Below are 23,158 nucleotides of genomic sequence, written 5' to 3' on the forward strand. Positions count from 1 at the left end.
GTACATTTAGACTGTTACACAAGCTGTATACTGACTACTTTACATTGTAGCCAAGTGTCATTTCTTCAGTGTTGTCACATGAAAAGATATACTTAAATATTTACAAAATGTGAGGGGGTGTACTCACTTCTATGATACACTGGTATATACCCTATATTCTGCCGTATAAGGTGACTGGGCATATAAGACGACCCCCTACTTTCAGACGCCCGCGAGCCAGCTGAAGGCCTCCGCACTGCCGGGCTTTCGTAGTTTCAGCTCAGCGCCTTCCTCCTCCAGACCTCCAGCCAGACCTTACTAAGCCATTCTAGCGCTCATCCATCCACGTGCCCAGGAGAGGAGCGCCGAGGTTATCGATTGAAAGGCCAGCGTCTGCGCTGGTGGCGGCGCGGCTTTTTACTTGGCGGCATTGCTTTTGCTTTGGTTTTGGTTTTTTGGTATACCTGGCGAATAAGACCACCTCCAATTTTTGAAATAATCTTTTGGGGTTAAAAAGTCATTTTATACGCCAGAAAATACGCTATTAATTTCTTATGTACGTTAAATTTCACTATCTTCAGTAACATCCACAGTGGTATCTTTTTGACCACCTCTACAAGGATGGAGATTGAGGCCCTCACTCTGCAATGTTCCTGAACAGATAGGATCTGATCCAAAGTAAGTTTCTAAAATCAACAGAAACACCCCCTGATCTTAACAGATTAACAGAGTTGGGAGGGACCTTAAAAATCATCTAGTCCAACCCCCCCCCCCAAGCAGGAGACCCTACACTATTTCTGACAAATGACAGCCCAGTCTCTTCTTGAAAGTCTCAAATGATGAAGCCCCCACAATTTCCGAAGGCAACTTCTGTTGCATGGGTTGAAGTTTTTTCACCTTCTCCGTGGGGTTATCAATCTCAACTTACCTCCAACAGTTGAAGCTCTCCTTTATAAACCTCTCCAGGAGCGGGATACGACTCTTCAACAAACATAATACTCATTTGGTTTCCCTAGGAAAGGACCAAAAACATCTGTATTAAAGAAAAAACAGTTGGACCTGATGCCGTTTAGATCAAAGACCCAAGAGGAATGGGAGATCTACCTTGAGGATAACATCAGCCCGGGATTCCATCGGTATGAACACATCACCCCTTTGAATGTCTGAATGCAATTCATACTTCAAATAGCCAGCATAGGAAGAAACCTGCATGGAAAGCAAGAATAGGTTGCCCACAAGGATTTTAAAATCGTTCTCAAGGTCCTAGTACCAAGTTATAATTTAAAACTTTTCTGTATCAAGGATTCTATTGGAATTAAGTGACATTTTTCAGATGCAAAAAAGTACTTTTTAAAATTAAGATGGTAAGACTATCATAGTGGAATGAATAGAAAGAGATTAAGTGCCATAAGGAATGGTGGGGTCTTTCATATCTCGCTGTTTTAACGGCGGCAAGACTAGTTTTCGCACAGAAATGGAAAAATAAGGAGACTCCCTCAGAACAAGAAATAATAAATAAGATACTGACATGGACAGACTGACTAGAGCTCAAAGACAAGGGTGAGACGGAATATTATGAAATTTGGGATAAATGGTACGAATGGTTAGAAATGAGGGGAAAAGGTCAGGACAGAAAAACACAGACAAGTTAAGAAATGGAAAATATGGTATTAAGAATGTGTGATAGGTAGGAATTGGTTATGTATTTCTATGATTAGTAATTTTCCTCAAAAAAGGTGAAAATCTGGGTGCGTCTTATACACTGAATACAACATTTTTTGCTTCCTGAAGCCCCGCCCCTTCACCAAAATGGCTGTGCATACCCTTATGGAGGCTTTCAGAGAGCTCCTAGGGGCTGGGGAGGGCAGAAAGGAGCAAAAAACAGGCCTTCCCCCAGCCCCCAGCAGCACTCTATAAACCTCCATAAGGCTATGCATGCAATTTCTTTTGACAAACAACGGGCCCGCTTTTGCAAAAAACGGACCATTTTTTGCTCCTTTCTGGCTCCCCCCCCAGGAGCACTCTGGAAGCCCCCCTCCCAAGGCTATTCATGCCTTTTTAAAAAAACGGGCGCATTTTCACGAAAAACGGGACCTTTTTGGGAGGTTTGCAGAGTGCTAAAATCCCCCCCCCTTTGGAAAGCACTTTAACTGATTGATGAGAATTACATTGATCAAGCAAGTGCTGTGCCAGCAGAAACAAAATCTTAGGTGCTGCAGATTGTCAGCAATTTCCTTCTCCAGCACATGGATAAATACACCTGGAAACATCTACCTACCTACCTACCTACTCTCTCTCTCCCTACTTATCTACTGTATTTTTCTCTCTCTCTATTTCTCTCTCTCTCTATCCCTCTACCTACCAACCTACCTACTCTCTCTCTCCCTATCTACTGTATTTCTCTCTATCTATCTCTTTCTATTTCTCTCTCTATCCCTTTACCTACCTACCTACCTACCTACCTACCTACCTACCTACCTACCTACCTACCTACCTACTGTATTTCTCTCTCTCCCTACCTACTTTTTTTAAAATTTGCCTCTTCAAAACCTTGGTGCGTCTTATACTCCGGTGCGTCTTATACTCCAAAAAATACAGTAGATAAAAGAAAGAATCAACAGACAGGTGATCTGACTGACTACATACACCTATGTAATGGACATGAAATGTAATTGTTATAAGATTTAATCACTATATGGAAATGTTTATGCCAGAAATGTTGCACTATGTCCAATGTTTTTTAATGTTTATCTAATAAAAAACTTTTTAAAAAGGAAGAAAGAGATTAAGTGCCATAAGGGATGGTGGGGTGTTTCATATCTCGCCAAAGCAAAGATATGTTTGTTTGAATTAGTGATATTCCTCCCTTTAGAAAAGGGGAGATGAACATATTTCCACATGTGATGGACATGCCCAAAAGCAAAGAAATTTTGGAGAAAGATAAGAAAATGGTTAGAGGAAATTACTAAACAACAAATAGATCTAAAACTGGCATTATTTTTATTAGGTATATTAAGAGGAAATTATTGTAAAAAAAGCAGTATATTATGTTGCACATAATAACATGTGCAGGGGGGGCATGGGTGGTGTCATACGTGCATTGCATTATGTGTGTGGGCACGCACACACACACACAATATCAAGCACATGCTTTCGGCATGCAAGGACATAAAGGTTAGCCATCACTGAGTTATATTGATACCGGAGCATTGTAAAGATTGTAATTGTGATACAAAATGAAGAAAATTGTTTAATAAAAACTATTTTACAACATAGAAAAGGGCTTAGGAGAGTCCTACCTTTTGACCCAGGACCCATATTTTTGTCTTACTGAAAAGGTACTTATAACCACTTGATGTTAACATTTTTAAAAAAATAATAATAATGTAGAATTATTTTTTGACAGAAGCATCTCAATTATTTTTAAATAAGAATTTGTATATAGAAGAATACAATCCATTTCAAATTTAGCAGAAAACTTAATGGATTTCTAGACTTCTTTCTTTTTAATTAGAAGTTGAAAAGCGGAGTATTTTAAAATCACAAAAAATCTAGTGAAACCCAAAAGTTTAAGATATGGATTTTTATGCCCTTCAGAAGTAAAATCCAGCATTTGTCCATTTTTTTCAACGAATCTAGCCACCCACTTGCAACGTGATTCGATGCGACATGCGACATCGTACTAAATTTAATAAAATCTCATAGTAACAATATTAATACATTAAAAAAAACTTTTTAAAGAAATAAACAACAACCCCAAAGTTTTATGTAGCTTTTCCTTGATTATGTAAGTTGACCCAGGACAAAAATTTATGATTCTGAGGAATTTAAATATCATTTCAAATATTAGAATTTGGCTTTTGAGCATTAAGACACTGGGATATTATGGCAAAAATATTGTATTATCGGCCATCATCGCTTACCTGATCTCCAAGATAAGAACTGGGGGCATGCCAGTAAAGTTCCTGGAAAGCATCTGGAAACTGCCGAAGATCAGCGTGGATAGTCTCATCTTCCAAACTGACTGATGTGGAAGCTCCCTGTCGGTCTCCACTCAGCAAAGTCCACCCACTCATGTCAGTGAACTAGAAGATACAGGTCTTGATCAGTAAATGCAGGCTTGCTGCTGAAGGGCTCAGAAGCTTTTAAGGCTTTTGAGGCATTCCATCTAAAATAGGGCAGTTGAGGTTCTTCTCCATGTCAACTTTAATCCTGTGATCATCTCTTGATGTGCAAGAGCAGGGGTGTCAAACTAGATTTCATTGAGGGCCGCATCAGGGTTGTGTTTGACCTCGGGGTGTGTGTGTATGTGTGTGTGGCCAGGGTGGGCATGGCCAGCTCAACGTCACTCCTGCCGTGGGTGCCTGTGGAGTGTCCCCCCCCAGATAAAACGGGCTCCCGAGCTATGTTTTTGGCTGCCACGGCCTCCTGCAACTCTCTGCCAGTGAAAATGGAGCTCGGGAGGGTCGCTTGCGGGAGCCCATTTTCGCTGGCAGAAACACCACGGGCCAATCCTTTGCTGTTTCCAGGGCGGCCCTGCGAGCCAGATCTCACTATCCCGTGGAATGGATCCAGCTCCCAGGCCTTGAGTTTGACCCCCCTGTGCAAGAGAATGGCCCAGGTCTCTCAAGACCAAGATGTGGATGGAGAAAATGGAGACACAGGTGGGCAGACAGGCTGACTATGAACGGTTGTTATGAATTGATGCTCAGTAATATTTCACTGAATAAAAAGGTAATGTTTCCCCTGTCCAGTCGTGTCCGATTCTAGATGGCGGTGTTCACCCATGTTTCTTAGCCAAGAGAGCTAGTGTTGACACAAAGACACTTCCGTGGTCATGTGACCGGCAGGATTATTACACCCAAGTGCACAGAGAGCTGCTACCTTCCCACTGAAGTGGTACCTATTTATCTACTTGCATTTTGTATGCTTTTGAACTGCTAGGTTGGCAGGAGCTGGGGCAGGAACGGGAGCTCACTCCATCATGCACTCCTTGGATCTTACACTGCCAACCTTCCAGTCAAACGAGTCCAGCGCCTTAACCACTAGGTCACTGTGCCTTTTCTATTACATTGAACAGGTTGCTGCAAAATCTATGAGGTTTCGTTGACAGTATTCTTTGAAATAGTAATAGCATTGTTAAACACTTTAAACAGAATGCTACCTACAGACAACTTCGTAGATCGATCTCATTTTTTTCCTACTGTGTAGCAGTTTCCTTCCTTGATTTTCTCGGCTTTCAACTCTTAACCTTCTTTTATATGTTAAATCTGTGGTTCTTTTCTCTCTCTTTCCCGAGACAGTCTCCCCTAGATCTTCACCTACTCATTTACCTCCACACGGTACTTCTCGGCACTGTGGCACCGATCGGTTGCCCCAAAACAGAAACACTTGGTGCAGCCTTTAGGATTGCTGGCATCGAGGGAGAATGTCCCCAAATGGCACTGATCACACCTTGCGCCTTCCACGTTTTCCTAGAAATTGAAAAAGAAATAAGATAGTTCAATTTTTTTCTCCATTGGCTTGCTCAAAGAAGAGCCTTGAAGTGTGTTTTGATTAAATCCTCCAAAGGTGCTTTCTCAGAAGGCAACTGTATATTTAGTAAGGTTTCAATAGTCCTCTCTTTAGGAGTGGTGTGGTGGCCTAGAGGTGGAGCTCTTGCCTTGCAATCAGGAGGCTATGAGTTTGATCCTAGGTAGAGGCAGATATTTATCTCTGGGCACACTGAGAATATATTTGCTGAACAAAACTCTGCATTGGCGACAGGAAGGGCAGCCAGCCAGTGATGGGATTCAATTTTTTTTACTACCAGTTCTGTGGGTGTGTCTTGGTGGGCATGGCATGGCTTGGTGGGCGTGGCTTGGTGGGCATGGCATGGGAAGGATACTGCAAAATCCCCGTTCCCTCCCAATCAGCTGGGACTCGGGAGGCAGAGAATAGATGGGGGCGGGGCCAGTCAGAGGTGATTTTTACTGGTTCTCCGAACTTCTCAAAATTTCTCCAGAACTGGTCAGAACCTGCTGAATACCACCTCTGCATCCAGCCCTTAAAACACTCCGCTAGTTCCATTCAGTTGCCCAGACTCCAACCCTCAAAGGATTATGGAGTCGTTAAATGAAGATGATGATGATCAAGTCTCCTCTTTCACTTCTGTCCTCCAGGCTGTGCATGTTCAGTTCCTCCAATGTCTCCTGATAAGTTTTGGTCCCTCAGATAGAGGTGGTGTTTTGCCGGTTTGGATCAGTTCGCCTGAACCGGTTAGTGAAAATCACGGCTGGTCCTGCCCACCCACCCCGGCTCTATGCGTTCCCATTTAGACACTTGTTTTAGCCAAAGTGCATGTGTGGGAGGCTGAGCGCATGCGTGGACAGGGCGCGTATGAGAGAAGCAAGCGTGCACGCTCACATTTGCAAACCGGTATGGAAGCTAAGGGAATGCCACACCTTGCACCATTTTTGCTCCTAAAGGGGTGTTTCTGAAGAATGGTAGGTTTTGTGCTCGACAGTAACAATTAGAACTAGACATTTAGGCACAGAACCTTCTGCTGATGGAACATCCTATTCTTGGCTCTAAAAATAAATGACGTTGTCAGGGTTTGTCTTGAAAATAACTGTTGATGCTGCTGTGAACTGAAGGCACCATCTGGACTGGTCCTGGTAGTATTTATTTCTTTCTTTTTTCTTTTTTGAAAAGTTTTATTATTTTAATTAAACAAAAACACACACAAAAAAAGAATCATCCTTCGTTACATCTTGTAGAAAGCGTGTCGATTGGTTACAAATACATTTCGTGCGTTTCTTCCACAATCCTTACATATACTTCATTCAAATTGAATTGTAATTTTAAATCAATTTTTATGTATTTTACTATCACTGTACCCCAATTCTCATTTAATTACAATTATTTAAACGTGCTTTTATCTGAAATCATTTGTATTTAAAGACACAACCACCTACTGGCATTCATTCGCAATTTCAATAAACCTCTAATGACATTACACCTTTATAACATATTCTGAAACAAAATCAGTTAATAAGATATCTAAGCAATCCCTCCCCCCTTTTTCCCCCAACTCACAATTTAAAGCTTATATCCAATTTGCTTTTACTAATACAACACACACACACACATCATTAAACATTATCCATTAACATTTCCTTGTTATTATTGTAGTTAACTAAAAATTATTTACTATTTATATCACCTCTCCTCTCATCAGGCCCAAAAGAGATTATGCCTTTAAAGCAAGATCTAAACAAGAATGTATTAATAAAATTTATAGGTCTTTTCCCTAAGTCCCAAATTACAATTTATATCCAAGTTATTTTTACTAATTAAGGTTATCATTTCATTATTATTATCATAGTTAATTATATGTTAACGAATGCACATTTAATAACAAGCCCTGGTACTATTTCTTATTGCTCCTCAAACAGCAATCTGGCCAAAATCCAAAGTTAGGCAAGAATCAGACTTACCTTGCAGTGACATTCTCCAGTGATCGGGTGACAGATGCTTAGCTTTGTCCCTGCTTCATGGCAGTCACAAGCCCTGCAGTTGGGGTAACCGTAATAGCCCGGGGCACAGAGATCGCACTGACGTCCTACGATGTTGGGCTTGCATCTGGAAGAACAAAAGGTCAGCTTCTGTATTCTTTTGTTTATTATTACGGCTGGGTTTTAAGTCAAGCGCTAAGACGAACAGTGCAAAGGACTACTGCTGGAACAGAATAACAGGGTTGGAAGGGGCCTGGGAGGCCTTCCGGTCCAATCCCCTGTTCAAGCAGGAGACCCGATATCATTTCAGACAATTGATTATCCAATCTCTTCTTTAAAAACCTCCACTGTTGGGAGCACCCAAAACTTTGGAAGGCAAGTTAATCCAACTCCTTAGTTCTAGGTTGCTTCTCTCTTTGATCAATTTCCACCCATTGCTTCTTGTCCTGCCTTCAGGTGCTTTGGAGAAATGGTTGACCCCCCCTCTTCTTTGGGGCAGCCCCTTAGACAATGGAAGACCACTAACATGTCTCCCCTAGTCTTTCTTTTCATTAAACTAGGCATACCCAGTTTCTGCAACTGTTCTTCATACAGTATGTTTTAGCCTTCAATCCTCTAATCATCTTTGTGGCTCTTCTCTGCACTCTTTCTAATTTCATATCTTATTTTTTAGCTTTCTATATAACCAGCTGATTGAAGACACACACCACTGAGCACAGCCACACCCGACCCAACTTCTTCTCCTGCCCCCTGCCCCGTGCTTAGTTGCATTTTGTAAGAGCCGAGGTGGCGCAGTGGTTAAATGCAGCACTGCAGGCTACTTCAGCTGACTGCAGTTCTGCAGTTCGGCTGTTCAAATCTCACCGGCTCAAGGTTGACTCAGCCTTCCATCCTTCCGAGGTGGGTAAAATGAGGACCCGGATTGTTGTTGGGGGCAATATGCTGACTCTGTAAACCGCTTAGAGAGGGCTGAAAGCACTATGAAGCGGCATATAAGTCTAACTGCTATTTTATTTCCTAACCTCCAAATGACTTTATGTGGGCCAGACGGCGACACAGCCAAAAGGCAGGATATGCTCTGTGATATAGGCTGGCTAAATGCAGCTGGTGCTTTAGTATAGTCTTTATTGTCATTGTGCAAAATAAATGCAACGAACAAACAGGGGTCGTATCGTGATCTCTACTTACTGGCATTGTCCACTCTCTATATTACATCCTGGTTCGGTCTGATCTTGGATCCCAGAACTCGAACAGTTGCAATCCTCACAGCCCACCAGGGGGTGACAGCCAAAGGTTTGGGGCTCACAGACCAGACACTCTGGTCTCACGGTACGTGGTGGGCATATGCACTGTCCCGTCACTTCATCACACAGGCGAAATCCACAGTCACAGGCTAGGAGTGCAATGAGGTAGTGATGAGAAAGAGAACCATCAGACTACTACATTCATTTCTAAGTTGGAGGGATGGGTAATCCTCAACTTGTTTATTTGTACACCACCTGCTGCTCTGGAAACGTGGTGGCAGAGGGGTTAGAGTGAAGTATTGCAGGTTGATTCTGCCCACTTGCCAGCAGTTCGATCCTGACTGGCTCAAGGTTGACTCAGCCTTCCCTCCTTCCGAGGTGGATAAAATCAGGAGCCAGATGGTTGGGGGCAATAGGCTGACTCTTTAAACTGCTTAGAGAGGGCTGTAAAGCACTGTGAAGCGGTATATAAGTCTAAGGGCTATTGCCGTGTAGGCTATGAATAGTGCCTGTTCAGATATGAAATGCGCTAAATATATAATTTAGACAACTACAGGTAGCTCTTGACTTACAACCATTTCTTTAGTGACCATTTGAAGTTTCAACGGCACTGAAAGAAGTGACTTATGGCCAGTTTTCACACTTATGACAGTTTCAGCGCCCGCCCCTCCCTGTCACGCGAACAGCATTTGGCTGCTTGGCAACTGACTCATATTAATGACGGTTGCAGTGTCATGGGGTCACGTGATCCTCTTTTGTGACCTTCCGATAAGCAAAATCAATAGAGAAACCAGGTTCACTTAGCAACCATGTTACTAACTTAACAACCGCAGCGATTCACTTAACAACTGTGACAAAAAATGTCATGAAACAGGGCAAAACTCACTTAAGAATTGTTTTGCTTAGCAAGAAAAATCTGGAGGGCAATTGTGGTAGGTCAGGGACAACCTGTAAATTATTGTAAATTCAGTTGTAATGTTCCACGAATAGGGTTTTCAATGAATTCTCTTTTAAAAGTATGAATGTCAGGCCTGCAGTCATATTCCTTTTAGGATCTTTGGCCTGCCACACTCTCTCTCATTTTACTAAGCTGTTTCCTTAGTGGGGTAATTGGGAGGGGGAATAGTAAGGAGTAGAATGTGTTGTTGTCAAAATAAAACATTCCTTTCTAGAAGCCCAAGGTCATTCTTTGTCTCTGCACCTGACTGGAAGTGGATGGGTGGAAATGCCAGCGTGGCAGAGGAAGATTGGACCATGTGATGGACTTGTGGGTGTGGGAGCAAGATCATGAACTTTCAACTAGGTGGAAAACCCAGGAAGCTTTCAGATTCGGGTTTTCCACAGATGTGCCAACATGGTTCTCTTATTAAATTGGAACTTTGATGAAAGCTATGCCTTGGACTCTGATTTAATTCTGGATGATATTTGGAACGCTGACAATGAATATATTCATGAGTACAGGAAGCCCACAATTTATGACTAGTTGCTTAGCAACCATTTGAAGTTATGACAGACCATCCCAGAGCAACTTATGATCCATATTCGAAGTTCCGATGGCTGCCTCACACACACACAACGCCCCACACACTCCAGTCATATGATCACATTGTGGTCACACAACAACCAGACTGCACATATGGTCATCCCTAGCCATGTGGCCACAATTTACAGTACTTTCCAGAAAACAGTGTTTATTTCCAATTTCCGCAAAAACCACCCACTGTGTCCAATGGTAATATGAAGACGCACTTAACGATGTCATTAAAACAGGCCATAAAGTTGGGAACAGTCACATGGTGACTCACAACCACCAGCATGGTTGTAATTCTGCGTTAAATTACTGTGGTTAATTGAGGACACTGTGCTGCAACTCAAAATATTAATAAAAGAGAGACAATTTTTTTAGCTGCTTGTCATTCAAGTGCGCTTCTGATAATTTCACATTGACTTTTCAGTCCAATTTATTCTCTTGAAAAGCTTGCTAAAAGGATCCTAGGGAAGAAAATTGCTTTAGGGACCTGTACTAAAATAAAAGCAGGTAAGTTAACTAACAAACCTGCTCTCGGCCTTCAATTTATTTATGGAGTACCTGAAGTGAAACCCCAACTTTTCTCGGCAGACAGGAATAAAAGGATGGCCTAGAAATATGAGCACAATGTTGCTTCTCACGTAAGAGAATAACAGAATAACAGAGTTGGAAGGGACCTTGGAGGTCTTCTAGTCTAACCCCTTGCTGAGACAGCTACGCCATTTCAGACAAATGATTCTGCAATCTCTTTTGGAAAACCTCCAGTGTTGGAGCATTCACAACTTCTGGAGGCAAGTCGTTCCACTGATTGATTATACTCATGTCAAATTCCTCCTTAGTTCTAGGTTAGATTTCTGCTTGATTAATTTCCATCCGTTGCTCCTTATTCTGCCTTCAAGTGCTTTGGAGAATAGGTTGACGTGACCCCCTCAAGTATTGGAACACTGCTTTCTTGTCAAACTTAGTCCTTGTTTTCATTAAACTACACATAACCATTTTGTTCAGTTGTTCTTTGTGTGTTTCAGCCTCCAATCCCCTAAGTATCTTTGTTGCTCTTCTCTGCATTCTTCTAGAGTCTCAACATCTTTTTTTACTTCATGGCGCCCAAAACTGAATCTAGTATTCCAAGAGTGGTCTTCCCAAGGCATTATAAAGTGGTATTAACATTTCACGTTATCTTGATTCTATCCAGGGATGGGGTGGGATTGACTTCTGGGAGGCCCAGTTTTCACCCTCCCCAGGATCTGGAAGTTTTCCTTGAGCCTTCATGAGGGCGAAAATGTCCTCCCCTGGACTCCGGAGGCTGAAAATGGGCCCATTTCTAGACTTCTGGAACTTCCAAGAGGCCCGTTTTTCGCTCTGCCAGATCCTCCACATGGGTCCTGCACTTACCTGGCATCTAAAACGGGGCCATGAGGAGACTCCTGGGAGGGGCCGAGCAGGGTGGACGGGGCCAACCAGTCCTTGGAACTACCAGTTCAGCGAACCAGATGTAAAATTAGCATCTGGTTTGCCCAAACCGCTCCGAACTGACTGAATCCCACCCCTGATTTTATCCCTCTGTTAATGCTGGCCCAGACTACATTGGCTTTTTTGGCAGCTGCAGCACCCTGCTGGTTCATATCCCTTAGACTCTCCACTAGTACAAAAATGATCTCTCTCCCACACACATGCCTCTCCCTCCCCATGAGCTCAAATACTCACATCGGCAATTGGGAAAACCCCAATACCCAGTGGCACAGCGGGAACATTCGCGGCCGATGATATTGGACTTGCATGTACATTGGCCCCCAAAAGGCTCACACTGGCTCGAGACAGCGCCAGCCTCATGGCAATGACAAGGTTCGGCCCCGTTGTAAAAAAGAGAAATTGAGATGGCAGAGTCCTGGCAGAACCTGGATGAAGTTACAGGGCTGCGGAGAGAGAGAGGAAAAGTTTTGTGCCGGGTCTTAATGCAGTGCAATGTCTACAAATGTTATTTATTAATTATTTTACTCTTTGTAAGGTAAAGATTAAGGGTACTCATTAATTAAAACGTGGAGCCTGAAAAATTGCACACAGTTCGCTTTTTTGCAAGCACGAAGGCTAGACCAAGAAAGAAATGAAATAGGGAGCGCTTCAGGACAGTAAAATGTATACTCAAATACTGCTCATAAAATGAATACAGAAACTAGATATTAAGAAAGCTAAATACATACGATAAAGCTCAGTTTCTTGAGTCTATTTACCTATTGACTGGCCTATCCTGTTAGATATGGTACCTATTTTCGGTAATGTCTGGCTGGCCAATTCAAACTAACAACTCTCTCTCTCTCTCTCTCTCTCTCTCTCTCTCTCTCTCTCTCTCTCTCTCTCTCATTGTCTGTCTGTCTGTCTGTCTGTCTGTCTATCTATCTATCTATCTATCTATCTATCTATCTATCTATCTATCTATCTATCTATCTATCTATCTCTATATCTATCTATATCTATCACTATCTCTCTCTCTCTCTCTCTCTCTCTCTCTCTCATTGTCTGTCTGTCTGTCTGTCTGTCTGTCTATCTATCTATCTATCTATCTATCTATCTATCTATCTATCTATCTATCTATCTATCTATCGTCTGCCTGCCTGCCTGCCTGCCTGCCTGCCTGCCTGCTGTATTTTTCAGAGTATAAGATGCACCTTTTTCCCTCAAAAAAGAGGCCGAAAATCTGGGTGCATATTATACACTGAATTCAGCATTTTTAACCTCCCGAAACCCCGCCCCCCTTCACCAAAACGGCCATGCATAGCCTTTAGGAGCCTTTCAGAGAGCTTCTGGGGGCTGGGGAAGGCAGAAATGAGTGAAAAATGGGCTGTTTTTTGCTCAGTTTTGCCCCCCCCCGACCCCCAGAAGTACTCTATAAGCCTCCTAAAGGCTATGAATGCCTTTTTTTTTTGTACCCCCCCCAGGAGCACTCTGCAAGTCTCCTAAAGGCTGTTCATGCCTTTTGGGGGGGCAGGGGGGGGGGGAAACAGGGCCGTTTTTGTGAAAAATTTTGGGGAAGTTTGCAGAGTGCAAAAACCTTTTTTTTTATTTGACTCTTCAAAATCTTGGTGCGTCTTATACTCCAGTGCGTCTTATACTCTGAAAAATATGGTAAATCATGTCATCTATCATCTATCATGTCCCAGGTAGCAGACCTTCACCATCGCAGCCTCTTCCCCATGGGAATGTGGTTCCCCTTGAGATCCATATGGCTCCTATCCTGATGGCATTACCCAGGGGTATAAACACCCAGCTGGTCTCCAAATCCTTCGGTTAGGCTTGCTGGAGATCCAGCTGCTGAATGTTAAATGTTAGTGGGATATTTGGAGGATATTTATCTGGTTCTTCTTTTTGCAGTTTTCTGAGGGGAGGGTTGTATATTGCTTCTTCTTACAATCTTTTTATCTTGCTTAGTGTATTGTAGGATGCTCAGAGTGCCTTACCACTGAGAAGCACACTGTTGAATCAAATAAATAAAGCCAATCACGTAAGGCAGGAAGGATTAAACTGGATCTTGTGGCGGAGGGGGAGGAGATAGTAAGAGTATTTGGAGGAAGGAAATGTTGGTAGGCTTGCACATTTAAAACAACATTGTTTCCAGAATTCACTTCTGCTCCGTCTGAGAAGAGCAGGAGTAAAATCAAAGGTTGTGTCAGCCTCTATATCGCTTGCTTGCTATCGACTGCCGTAGTAAAGGGGGAGAGGGGGTTTCGGTATTTGGGAGGGGAAGAGTGCTGGAGGAGATGTTTCTGAATGAAGAGGGAGTTTTGATCTCACCATCTTCTGCGCATGCAGAATGGTCTTGTTTAGGTCTGGTCAAGGCCAACCGTGTCTGCATACCAGATGGATGAAGCCACCTGAAGATGCACCCCACCTGACACCCTCGGGGCTGGAGATTGGACATTCGGCTTGGGGTTATTGGCGGGAGGGATTTGGGTAAACTTTTGATATGGACAATTTTGTGCCTTTAGCCTCAGATCCTGCTTTATTTTCATTGCTATCAGTTCATATCCAGTAAAATTAACTTTTCTCTAAAACAATGGGGTTGGGGGGGCTTTTCTTTCTTGGATTTTGAAGGAGGCGCGACTGACAGGTTGATAGGTTTCCAATGCGGTCTTGCTCGAAACAGAATTCCAGCTTTTGTCAAGAGCTGGATTAGACTCATGTGGGGGAGATCCCAGACCACAATCTTATCCAGACTCGGGATCTTGGCATACTCATATATTGAGTCTAGATTATTGATAGGGCAAGTGGAAGGGCCAAAGAATCCAGGAACTTCAGCCAAGGTCCTAACAAAGGTGGGACTGGATCACTCTGAATGGGCAAGGATCAAGCCCTGAGCAACTGTGGAAATTTAATTATGGGATTGCTTTTTTTTTAATCAAGTCCCAGTTCTATTAAAATTATTTTTGTGCCTGTGGGAGTTTGAGGAATCACATGCAACTGTTCACTGGTTCGGAAGGACTCTCAATGAAAGAACTGAAGATCATATAAAACCTCTTAGTGGGTGCTTCCAAACCAACACTGGGGATTGGTTTTAAAATTTAGAGAATTGGAATAACCCAGATGCTTATTTGCAAACTCACCTGATGTAGAAGCCATTGACTCCGCAGCTGCTGATGAAATCGTAGGATTTGTCCAGCGGTTCTTCCGAAAGATAGTTGGAGCCATAAATGCTTTCAGGAACCACAAGGATATAATCCTATAAATAACCATTTAAAAAATTCCAATTACTCAAATTATCCAAAAGTGTGGCTTCTTATTTAAAAACCGAACTTCCTACAGAAATGCTGCTCTTTGCCTGTTTTAATGCTACTCTGTGGGAGACACATAATGTACTTCAATATCTTTGACATGAATAGATTGAAAACTGTTTTGCTCAGATTTTCCAAGCCTTCTTCTTGGACAAAGATCGAACAATGGACAATTACCATAAAGCTTTATTTGTGTTAATTCAGGATTTAGTCTGGAGTTAATAGAACAGAGTTGGAAGGAGCCTTGGAAGTCTTTTAGTCTAACTCCTTCCTCAAGCAGGAGACCCTGTAGTATAGGGTTTTTAACAAGGGATTGGACAACCATTTTTCTGCAATGGTATAGGGCCTATACCATTGCAGAAAAATGGTTGTCCAATTCCTTCTTAAAAACGTCCAGTTTGGACCACCCACAACCTCCGGAGGCAAGTCGTTCCACAGTTTATTGTCCTCAATGTCAGGAAATTTCTCCTTAATTCTAGGTTGGTTCTCTCCTTGATTAGTTTCCATCCATTTCTCAGGAGCTCCATTTTTGCTGGCAGAGTCATTGCGAGCTGCTCTTTCGCTGTTTCCAGGGTGGCCCTGTAGGCCAGATCTAAGCACCCCTGTGGGCCTTGAGTTTGACACCCCTGTGCTAGAGCAATGATCAATTTCCTAATCACTGTGTGCTTAACTTTTAAGATAAACTGAATTTCCAGCAGAGAAGCTAGAAAATCAGGTTCACAGGAAGCAGACAGATCCAGACAGGGCAGCTGACTGATTTCATATGCCAGAAAAATTCCTTGCAACAAAATGAGTCAAGCTGTACTTTTATTAGATAGTGAGCAGCACTGCCTGGTGGCCATAAATTACATCATGCTGCGGTTAGAAAGAGAGAAAAACCATGAATAAGGAATGCTGGTTATGTCCTTAAGTGACTTGAGACCAGATGAGCAGAGTTCAGCCTTAAAAATTTGCACTTTACCTAAAGATATTCGGGTGAGAACACATTTTTAGTTTATCTGATTAATTGTTTGAGTGAACACTCAAAGACAAGAATTCTTAAGACAGGAACATACCACCCAAAGATGCCGGTCTTCTGGCACACGGATTATTACACTCAGATCATTTTCTGTGATATCCAGAATGATTTGGTTCTCTGCAACCACCAGACTTCGGCAACCATATCCGTGTGGGCAGAAAGTAGCATTAGCTTGTCCTGAAAAAGTCAGAAAATAAACTTGCTCCAATCAACTGAATTTGTTTTGCTTTTATTCCAAGGGGTGTCCAATTTTGGCAGCTTTAAGATTTGTGGACTTCAGCTCCTAGAATTCCCCAGCCAACATTCCCTAGCCAATTCAAAAAAGGGATGGATTTTCCTTAGTTTACACTGAGGCATGATACGGCTGAGGATTGCGTCTGGTGGCATAGAGGTTGGACAATTTCTAACCTTGGCAACTTAGAATAGAATAACAGAGTTAGAAGGGACATTGGAGGTCTTCTAATCCAATCTCTTGCTTAGGCAGGAAACCCTACACCACTTCAGACAAATGGATATCCAACATCTTTTTAAAAATGTCCAATGTTGGAGCATTCACAACTTCTGGAGGCAAGTAGTTCCACTGATTAATTGTTCTAACTGTCTAGAAATTTCTCCTTAGTTCTAAATTGCTTCTCTCCTTGATTAAGTTCTACCCATTGCTTCTTGTCCCACCCTGAGATGCTTTGGAAAATAGCTTGACTCCCTCTTCTTTCTGGCAGCCCCTCAAATACTAGAATGCTGCTATCATGTCTCCCCTAGTCCTTCTTTTCATTAAACTAGATATAACCAGTTCCTGCAACCATTCTTCGTATGTTTTGGCCTCCAGTCCCCTAATCATCTTTGTTGCTCTTCTCTGCACTCTTTCTAGAGTCTCCACATCTGTTTTACATCGTGGCAACCAAAACTGGATGCAGTATTCCAAGTGTGGCCTTACTGAGGCATTATAAAGTATAAACACTTCATGTGATCTTGATTCTATCCCTCTCTTTATGCAGCCTAGAACTGTGTTGGCTTTTTGGCAGCTGCTGTGCACTGCTGGCTCCTATTTAAATGATTGTCCACTAGGACTTCAAGATCCCTCTCACAGTTACTATTATTGAGCAAGGTACCACATATACTGTACCTTTGTATTTCGTTTTTCTTGCCTAAATGTAGAACCTTACTGTTTTCACCATTGAATTTTATTTTGTCAGATAGCGCCCAATGTTCAAGTCTGTCAAGATCCTTCTGTATCTTAAGCCTACACTTTAAGATGTGTGGACTTCAACTCCCAGAATTCCTCAGCCAGACATGCCCAGGTATCCACAACATCTAAATACAGTTTGAGTACTCCTGAAAACGGACCCACCACACTCTGTAACTCACCCTGCCAAATCCGCCCTCCGTTGATCAACACTTCAACAGGGAAAGTTGGGTGACCAGGCTGATAACAATGCAGGATGAAAGCATAGCGTCCTGGACTTTGAATATGGCCATTTAACACAACAGCTGTCTGGAAGAAAAGCAAAGAGGAAAATCTCTTGTGGGGTCACGAATTTCTATTTCAAGTCACCGTCATGGTTCCAGAGTTTCTTCCGAGAAACTGACATAGGGATAAAAATGGATAATATTGTATTTATCCTGCAGGTATTTTCCATTTTCGCTGGCAGAGGCACCATGGGCCAATCCTTCGCTGTTTCCACGGAGGCCCCGCAGGCCAGATCTAACCACCCTGCAGTTACGTTTGACACCCTTGCCCTAGGCTATTCACTAAAAATTGTTCTGTGCATGCGCAGAAGCGAAAAACAAGATTATGGCATCTATGGCGGTGCCCGTAGAACTGGTTTGGGGGTGTGGAAGACCTGGATCGCTGCTTGTTCCAGCGACCCAGGCCTCCAAATCACTACCGGTTCAGTCAAGCCAGTCCAAACTGATAGGAACCCACCATTGCTCGCGCATCATGTTGGGGCGGGTGGGCGGAGCCTCCTGAAGCTTCTACTACCGGATCACCCGAACTGGAAAGAACTGGCTGAATATCGCCTCTGTTATAAAGCTTATATTATTTTACAATGCAGACTAACTGACTCCTGATTCCTAGGGCTAGCCAAGGATTGCATTACTTTATACTGTACTTGTGAAACTTCGCTGTATGAAATTTTATACACTTTTTAAACACACTGTTAGCAGCCGGAGTTACACCATGTTTAGCCCCATGGAAAACTTCAAGAATGCAAAATAAAATTATACAAATGACAAAAAGAAACGTAAGTTACTCAAAAAAAATCAATCTTCCAATAAAACTATGACCTCTCCACACCTCGGCGGAGTGTCCCAAACCATAGTTACCTGAGGCGCCCTTAAGAAAATAAGTTTTGCAGACGTGTCTAACAAAGTTGGAGGTCGAGGTGCAGAAGCTGGGAGACTGCCTTCTGGCGGGATGCTAATGGCATGAATTAGGGGCAAGTCTGGAGCAATGTGAAGCGACTGTCCTTCCTCCAGGACAACCGATTGTGAAATCTTCTGATATCTTGATGGGACACAGGAACTACTGAGGACAAAAACAAAAAGAACAATCGGAATTCTACAGTCAAGAAAAATGCCTGCTGTTCTAGCCAGACCTTGACATCAAAGGAGCATTGAGAGTAGCTGTAATGCAAAGCAAAGCAAAGCAAAGCAAAGCACGGAGGGTTGATTTTACTAAGGTCACTTTCATTATGATTCTTTTGATCTTCTATGGATGCTCTTTTGTCTTCCCCATTTAACTGTAATCAAGTCCATTTGTATGATAGCCTTTTGGCTCTGAGACACAAAACAAAGGAGCAAGAGGATTATAATGAACTTACATCCACTCCTCAACCTAAAAACAATTTGAACGTTCTGTTTGGTCCCAAGAGTGAAACAATATATGTAGTTCTCAATTTATGACCACACTAGTTGATAACCCGGCGCTGCCTGGGTATTTATTTATCCCAACCCTCTTTCCATGAACGTCGGCACAATATTAGATTTCTCCTCTTACCAGAGGGAACCCCCTTGTAGAGTACTGTGAAGCCGTTACCACGGCAACTCCACAGCTCTGTACAGTAGAAGCCATTTTAAGGCAGTACAGTAGAAGCCGTGTTAAGGCACAACAGGCTCTTAACAGAACACACACCCTGAGGGGTGTTAGGGGTGTCTTACCCCCACAGTATTTGTTCCAGAGAGTAAGAAATCTGGGTACCAAGTTGGTTGAAATTGAAATTGAAGGTGTTCCAGAGTTATGCTGAAACATACATACACGCACAAACTCACACAGCCATTTTATATATATAGAAGAAGATAATTGAGCTCCACATTTCTCTTCTTATTGAGCAAGAGAGTTGTTAACTAAATTTTGCTCCATTTTACAACTTTTCTTGCCACCATTGTTAAATGAATCACTGCAGTTATTAAGTTAGTAACGCAGCTGTTAAGTGAATCTGGATTCCCCACTGACATTGCCGGTCAGAAGGTCGCAAAAGGGGATCGCAGGATCCTTGGGACGCTACAACCGTCATAAATATGAGTCAGTTGCCAAGGGTCAGAATTTTGATCACGTAACCATGGGAATGCTGCAATGGTTGTAAGTGTGAAAGTTACTTTTCCCAGTGCCGTTGTAACTTCAAACAGTCACTAAATGAATGGTTGTAAGTCAAGGACTACCTGTACACAGTTTCCTTCATGGACATTGCAAGAAATATTGTTTTACGGGCCTTTTAAATTGTTTCAGGATTTTTTGCGTTATGATATATAAACACTTTTCATAAATTAATTAAAATAATCCCAAAACAGATTGCAGATAACAGAAAGCAAAGGGTACCACAAGTCATTATCAAAACAGGATGTTTAAACAGGCTGGGGAGGGACCATTTTCCCTCCACACTCTATATAAGGAAGTCAATGTTATTTTAAACATGGCAAATACCGTATTATTCAGACTATAAGACGCTCTGGAGTATAAGAAGCACCTAGCTTTTGGGGAGCAAAACAAGAAAAAAAAATCTGCCTCTGCCTCCCAGCATCTATCCGATATTCATCTGGCCCGTTTGCCGCAGCCCATTTACCGCCGCCACCCGTTCACTGTGGCCCATTCGCCCCTGCCGCAGCCCATTTTGTGCAACCCGTTTGGCGGCAGCATTGCAGCTGATCGGCGTCCCACCAAAGCCCCCCTTCCCGCTGCAATATTTGCTGTATAAGACGCACAGACTTTTCCACTGACTTTTGGGGGGGGGGGTGGAGTGTGTCATATACTCTGAAAAATACGGTAAACAAATCTACCCAAAATGGCGCCATAGATCATTCCTGTATCAAACACAATCCTTTTCATTTACATTCCCATGGCGAGGACGCAGCAATGGTCACAACTCCAAGGTGGTAAGTAACTTTTTTCAACACTGTCATCTCTGAACAGTCACTAAATAAATAGTCATACGTTGAGACCCCGTGAAATTCACACATTAATCATTTTACAGTTTCTTATAAAAATAAAACAAAGACTAACAGAGTCGGAAGGGACCTTGGAGGTCCTCCAATCCAACTCCCTTCTGAAGCAGGAGACCCTACATCATTTCAGACAAATAGCAGCCTGAAACATCAAACAGCAAACCCAGACAACATACCAGACATCGCAATCATTGTAAACACACACTTGAAAAATGCTTTACGTGGCAGTCCTACAATGATGTACGTACAGTCCTAATTAGCTCTTATATTTTGTAAACAAGCTGTTTATTGCTTATCGTCTTTTGAATCCCAGGCTATCCACTTAAGAGTTGCAATTTGTGAATTGGGTGGTCATACAAATTACATGAAAATAAACCAGTAAAATAAAGGTGATTCACCTGTTCAGCGATAACGTTCCATGGGTACTGATGCAATGAACTTTTGGCTCCAAAAACTCCACAGTGAATTGCTCGTAAGGGACCAAGTACACTTTGTACTAAAGACAGGGGAGGGAGAAAAAAGGATGAGAAAAAGAAGAAGATTTAGGGTTTTTTTCCTGGTGCAAAAATCAAAGCGGTTCTGTAGAGATGAGGTTGAATGCATAAAATAAGGGTATGGAATTATGGCACCTTTATGACTTGGGGACTTCAACTCCCAGAATTCCTGAGCCAGCATGGATGCATAAAACAGGAGTGAGAAACTAGGGCCCCTTTATGACCTGTGGACTTCAACTCCCAGAATTCCTGAGCCAGCATGGATGTATAAAACAGGGGTTGGGAATCATGACCCCTTTATGACTTGGGGACTTCAACTCCCAGAATTCCTGAGTCAGCACGGATGCATAAAATAGGTGTGCACCTTTATGACCTGAGGGGACTTCAACTCCCAGAATTCCTGAGCCAGCATGGCTGACGTAGGAATTCTGGGAGTTGAAGTCGACAGGTCATAAAGGGGGCCCTAGTTCCCTACCACTCACATTAAAAAAAAAGACCAACTTTGCTACATTCATTCAAAGGGAAAAGGGCACCTGTTGGCAAACAACAGTGCGCAATAAACAGAAACATCTCTTGGTTTGACCCGCAACAGACCTTTGGAAAAGAGGAGTGGGAGGGAGGTTTCCCAACAAAGAAACTGATTAGTCATTCTCTGCCTGCTATGGCAACACGTTCCCTAAGCTTTGTACAACCCCCCACCCCCAGGGTTGGGGAGGGGGGTGTTTGGAGGCGGTAGGAGGATAAGAAACCTTCCAGGGGGGAAAAAAGACGGGACCCTCTCTCCCCCCCCCCTTTTGTTCACTGAACGAAGATCAAATGGAGCAGAGAACAAGCAGCTGTTTCTGTCAATTTGCTCTTTAGAGAGAGGGGGGGAATGGTTTCAAAACAAAAGAGCAGTTCAAAAGTGAAAATGGGCCAGTTTTTCAAAAAACGGGGGTGTTTTTGCCCTCCCCAGCCCCCGGGAGTGCTCTACAGGCCTCCCAAACCTTCTACACACCCTGTTTTTGCAACAACAAAACAAAAAACTCCACACGTCGTGTTTTTGCCCTTCCCAGCCCCCAGGAGCACTTTGCAAGCCTCCCAAACTCTCTGCACGCCCCGTTTTTTTGTGAAAAACGGGGCATGCAGAGGGTTTGGGAGGTCTGCAGAGTGCTCCTGGGGGCTGGGAAGGACAAAAACATTGTTTTTTTTTAATTTACCTCTTCAAAATCTTGGTGCTTGTCTTATACTCTGGTATATCTTATAGTCCGAAAAATACGGTAAATGCCTGATGTTCAACAGCGGGATTGGAAACAACAAGACATTAACATAAGCAGTTTGATGCTTGTCTTGCCTCTTCTGGGTCCAAAATTATTTTGAATTATTTTATCTATTATTTGAAACCCTTCGGTTTAACCATCCTAATTTAAGATGCTCAAAGTTGCATCGGACAGTTGTGCCTCTGCTGGGGAAGCTCTCCTCTTAAGACTTACCAGAAAGAAGCGGTCCAGACCTGCAGTGAACTGGACTCTCCCCTCAGTGTCGAGTTCAAATGCTGCCAAGCGGTTTTGAGAATCGACAACGATCCCACGGCAAAGGAAACTGCAAGACAAAACAAAAAGAAGTGGTTAAACTCAAGGGCGGCATTTTCCCAGTGTGTCTTTCCACTCCCATTTTGTGTTTTAATATACTGAAGTTTTGGGAATATAAGACGCACCATTTTCCCTCAAAAAAGAGGGTGAAAATCTGGGTGCATCTTATACACTGAATACAACCCTTTTGGCCTCCCGACACCCCCCCCTTTGCAAAAATGGCTGTGCATAGCCTTTAGGAGGCTTGTAGAGTGTTCCTGGGGGTTGGGGAGGGCAGAAATGAGTTGAAAACAGGCCGTTTTTGCTCATTTTTGCCCCTCCCCAGCCCCAAGGAGCACTCTGCAAGCCTCCTAAAGGCTATGGATGTCGTTTTTTTGACAAAAAATGGGGCCGTTTTTGGGAGGTCTGCAGAGTGCAAAAACTTTTTTAAAAAATTTGCCTCTTCAAAATCTTGGTGTGTCTTATACTCCGATGCGTCTTATACTCTGAAAAATACGGTAGATCCGTTATGAGCTTTGAATGGGCAGGGAAATGCTTCTGAAGGATATCCCAGGGCCTCGTTTCCTATCGTTAAGGTCACGCTCTGTATTCCGATTTGCAAAACCAGCAGTTCCAGACAGGGTAA

The 23,158-nt window shown here is 42.9% G+C and overlaps 1 protein-coding gene across 1 annotated transcript in view; it reads right to left on the reverse strand.

Annotated features, from left to right (window-relative positions):
* The window catches only part of LAMA5 (laminin subunit alpha 5), a 226,944-nt gene that overhangs the window by 65,581 nt on the left and 138,205 nt on the right, over positions 1-23,158 (reverse strand). The window contains exons 28-40 of the mRNA XM_087720561.1: positions 22,435-22,543; positions 20,867-20,964; positions 18,354-18,555; positions 17,394-17,520; positions 16,066-16,205; positions 14,843-14,958; positions 11,952-12,160; positions 8,664-8,868; positions 7,458-7,602; positions 5,313-5,453; positions 3,903-4,064; positions 1,084-1,185; positions 908-991 (exon numbers count right to left, since the gene is read on the reverse strand). Of these exons, the coding sequence (XP_087576687.1) occupies positions 908-991; positions 1,084-1,185; positions 3,903-4,064; positions 5,313-5,453; positions 7,458-7,602; positions 8,664-8,868; positions 11,952-12,160; positions 14,843-14,958; positions 16,066-16,205; positions 17,394-17,520; positions 18,354-18,555; positions 20,867-20,964; positions 22,435-22,543 (1,840 nt within the window). The remainder of the gene's footprint in view (positions 1-907; positions 992-1,083; positions 1,186-3,902; positions 4,065-5,312; positions 5,454-7,457; positions 7,603-8,663; positions 8,869-11,951; positions 12,161-14,842; positions 14,959-16,065; positions 16,206-17,393; positions 17,521-18,353; positions 18,556-20,866; positions 20,965-22,434; positions 22,544-23,158) is intronic.

The sequence above is a fragment of the Thamnophis sirtalis genome, unplaced genomic scaffold (genome assembly GCF_051295495.1).
Source record: "Thamnophis sirtalis isolate CommonGarterSnake01/CBP01778 unplaced genomic scaffold, rThaSir2_p1.2 scaffold_7, whole genome shotgun sequence".
NCBI classification, from domain to species: Eukaryota; Metazoa; Chordata; class Lepidosauria; order Squamata; family Natricidae; genus Thamnophis; species Thamnophis sirtalis.